Source organism: Priapulus caudatus, unplaced genomic scaffold (genome assembly GCF_000485595.1).
Source record: "Priapulus caudatus unplaced genomic scaffold, Priapulus_caudatus-5.0.1 Scaffold1762, whole genome shotgun sequence".
NCBI lineage: Eukaryota > Metazoa > Priapulida > Priapulimorpha > Priapulimorphida > Priapulidae > Priapulus > Priapulus caudatus.
In genome coordinates this window covers 44187-47490 of record NW_014578823.1, presented here as the reverse complement: position 1 = coordinate 47490, position 3304 = coordinate 44187, and the positions used below count along the sequence as shown (strand labels likewise).

General features: G+C 44.6%; 1 protein-coding gene across 1 annotated transcript in view; it reads right to left on the bottom strand.

Annotated features, from left to right (window-relative positions):
- Window positions 1-3304, bottom strand: part of LOC106817543 (creatine transporter-like) — a 49394-nt gene that overhangs the window by 3199 nt on the left and 42891 nt on the right. The window contains exons 7-9 of the mRNA XM_014822215.1: window positions 2838-3017; window positions 2077-2179; window positions 482-582 (exon numbers count right to left, since the gene is read on the bottom strand). Of these exons, the coding sequence (XP_014677701.1) occupies window positions 482-582; window positions 2077-2179; window positions 2838-3017 (384 nt within the window). The remainder of the gene's footprint in view (window positions 1-481; window positions 583-2076; window positions 2180-2837; window positions 3018-3304) is intronic.

Here is a 3304-nt window from a genome sequence, read left to right as displayed (position 1 = left end):
ATTACAATAAGGAACAGGAGGATTCCCTGAAAGCAGGAAGTGATGGCGATTACAATAAGGAACAGGAAGACACCCTGAAAGCAGGTAGCGCTGTGATTACGATATGCACTACAAAGAGATGGAAGTGGAAAACGAGGATTATGCATGTGTGGAAGAGGAAGATTCCAGAACAGGAAGCGACATCTACCCCATCATCGGCTACACATTATTTTATTTCGGACAGTCTACTACTACAGACTGCGACTGGCGATCGATCGAAATATCGGTTCACTGCTAACTTTATCGTACTTCATCGAATGATAAGCACATCAGAATTACGTTGGGGCGGTGGCAGCAGATCTGCACCTCATAGAGACTCCCCCAGGCCTCCATGTCACACACACGACTACGCCGATGAAACGAGACGCGACAGAGAACAACGCGACGGCTCCGGCACTCTCCGCACGACCTGTGCTGGTGGCGCCACCTACTGGACACATACCGTCGTCACAAGAGGTGTGAGGAAGGTCCAGGCGATCCGGAACCACGGGTTGATTCTGTAGCCGATCATGAAGGCAATGTTGTCATAGAAACGGCTGCCGCCTGCAAGACAATGAAATTTAAAAAAGAAAAAAAAGGATTAAAAAAGTCCCTCTCGAGAGAGAGTGAGATGGTGGCGCCAGCTGTGCTACACGATGGCATTACGCTTCTATCACCTGCTTTCACTACTATATTTATTTATTATTATATTATATTACACTAGCGGGATACCCGGCGTTGCCCCGGGAAATCAGTGGCGTTACTCAGTTGGTGACCGCTTGGTTGAAAGAAAAATACAAAAAAAATCCAACTATCTATCCATGCATCCATCCATGCATCCATCCATGCTATGCCATGCCATGCCATGCCATCCCATGCCATCGCATGCCATCGCATGCCATCCCATCCTATCCCATCCAATCCCAAAGGACCCAAACAGTAAAAAATAATAAGAAATCAAAAGAAGAAGATTCAGCCTAACCAAGACTTCAGCCTGTACGCTTATAGATCGAGTTCCCACCTCTTCACTATGTTCACTGTGTTCACCTGTAGCACAAATAGTTCAGTTGTTGCTACCAAACAATAATCTTAAGACACTCGCACGTTGCCGCCATCTATTGACGAATAGTAAAGTATTAATTTGTTTTAAATTTTTAACTTTTCTTATTTGTTTAATGAATGTAGTAAAATTTATTTTTTTAATTTTGAAGTGGCAGAAGTACTGGCTGAAGTTGCAGAAGCACATACTAAAGAGGTAGGTAAAGGGAAAAAAGAAAAAAAGGAAAAAAGGGGAAAATAAGTTCCCCAGCTGGGACTCGAACCCGGAATCCCGGTGTAGGAGACGGATGTTCTAGCGATTACGCCACTGCGCCGTTAATGGTATACACCATGGATTCACACGTACGTCATGTTAATCTGTACGCACCGCCATCTATTGATCAATAGAATTGGTATCAATTTTTAACTTTTTAACTTTTTAAAATTTTTGTTTCAGCCAGAACCACCTCCCAGACGTTCTGATTCTGAAAATATCTTTAGTTTTCCTCTAGGCTGCGGAGTTCTCTAGTTACCGTACAACGACCAAATCGTGCCTTAAAATATAAACTTCATGTAAGTGACACAGTTGAAGTTAAATATTTCATGCAACTAAACAGAAAACAGAAACAAAAGAACATTTTGGGAAGAAACAAAGAGCGCAATTCTATAAGTGAGCAGAGGAAAAAGTGCTCAGTTTGGCGACCACTTGGTTGAAAGGAAAATACACTCTGTATCACTAGTGTAAGTTACTCTGTATTACTAGTGTTAGTTACGCTGTATTACTAGTGTAAGTTACTCTGCATTACTAGTGTAAGTTACTCTGTATTACAACTGTAAGTTACTCTGTATTACTAGTGTAAGTTACACTGTATTACTAGTGTAAGTTACTCTGTATTACTAGTGTAGGTTACACTGTATTACTAGTGTAAGTTACTCTGTATTACTAGTGTAAGTTACTTTGTATTACTAGTGTAAGTTACACTGTATTACTAGTGTAAGCAGCATACGCGGCTCCCTCACCGTAAACCCAGGCGATGGCGATGCTCTCAAACAGGCAGAACCAGAGCAGCGTCATGCCACTAGCAGCGTAGTGGTCCCACAGGTAGAATACATACAGACCATTCTGAAAAACACATCAGTCGTTACTCCGTGAACGCATTGCCTTGAAGGGGAGTGAGAGGGTGTAGGGATGTGTGCCTTGAAGGGGAGTGGGAGGGTGTAGGGATGTGTATCGTGGCCTAACCCACAATCCTCACCCCCTCCCACTCCCCTTCAAGCCACACATCCCTACACCCTCGCACTCCCTTTCCAGCCACACGTCCTATTCTCTCCACACTGCCTGCAATGGCAAAAACAGGGCCGAACAGAGAATACTTTAGCAGTATGTACTGAAGTCGATTTCACAGAATTTCAGATCCTGAGCGTGAGAATACGCACATATCGGGTTGTGACTGAACCGCGAGAAAGAACGAAGTGTGTGCTTGCAAGTGTTCTCTACACAGTTGAGTAAGCGACGTGTTATACAATGATAAGTGATTCCTGCACAAAAGCTACGATACTGTACGATGATACCTGCAGCAAGTAACACAGGATTCCAACACAAACACCACTCACACGACGACCCCTGACTCACCTGGAACACCATGGGCAGCCCCAGCTGCACGACTCACCTGGAACACCATGGGCAGCCCCAGCAGCATGACTCACCTGGAACACCATGGGCAGCCCCAGCAGCATGACTCACCTGGAACACCATGGGCAGCCCCAGCACCATGACTCACCTGGAACACCATGGGCAGCCCCAGCAGGATAGAGATTGCCGACACGACTGCGATGAACAACTCTCGTCTGCTGCCGCCGCGCAGGTAGCGCGGGAATGTGTCGATCACCGCGGTAACGAATCCCTCCACACCAACAAACTGTGGATGAGAGGAGGCCAGCCGTATTAGACACATTACAGACTCATAGTAGAAAAACGCATGAATTACTCACCAAGATTACTAGCTACAATAATTCATCTCTATTAATATATCCATGATACATATCACCTATAAAAAATCCATTAGTTTAATAAAACGGTACTAAATTTATTAAATTTGAAAAATTTAATAATCCATGGATAAATTCATTAGATACCCGCAGAGCGCCCCTTAGCGGGTTCGCTATGAACTGTTCACGTACTGTTTTGATCGTGCCCTCACATACTCTTGTACTCAAGTGCTGGTGTGCAGTGAGGCAGCCTGCCATG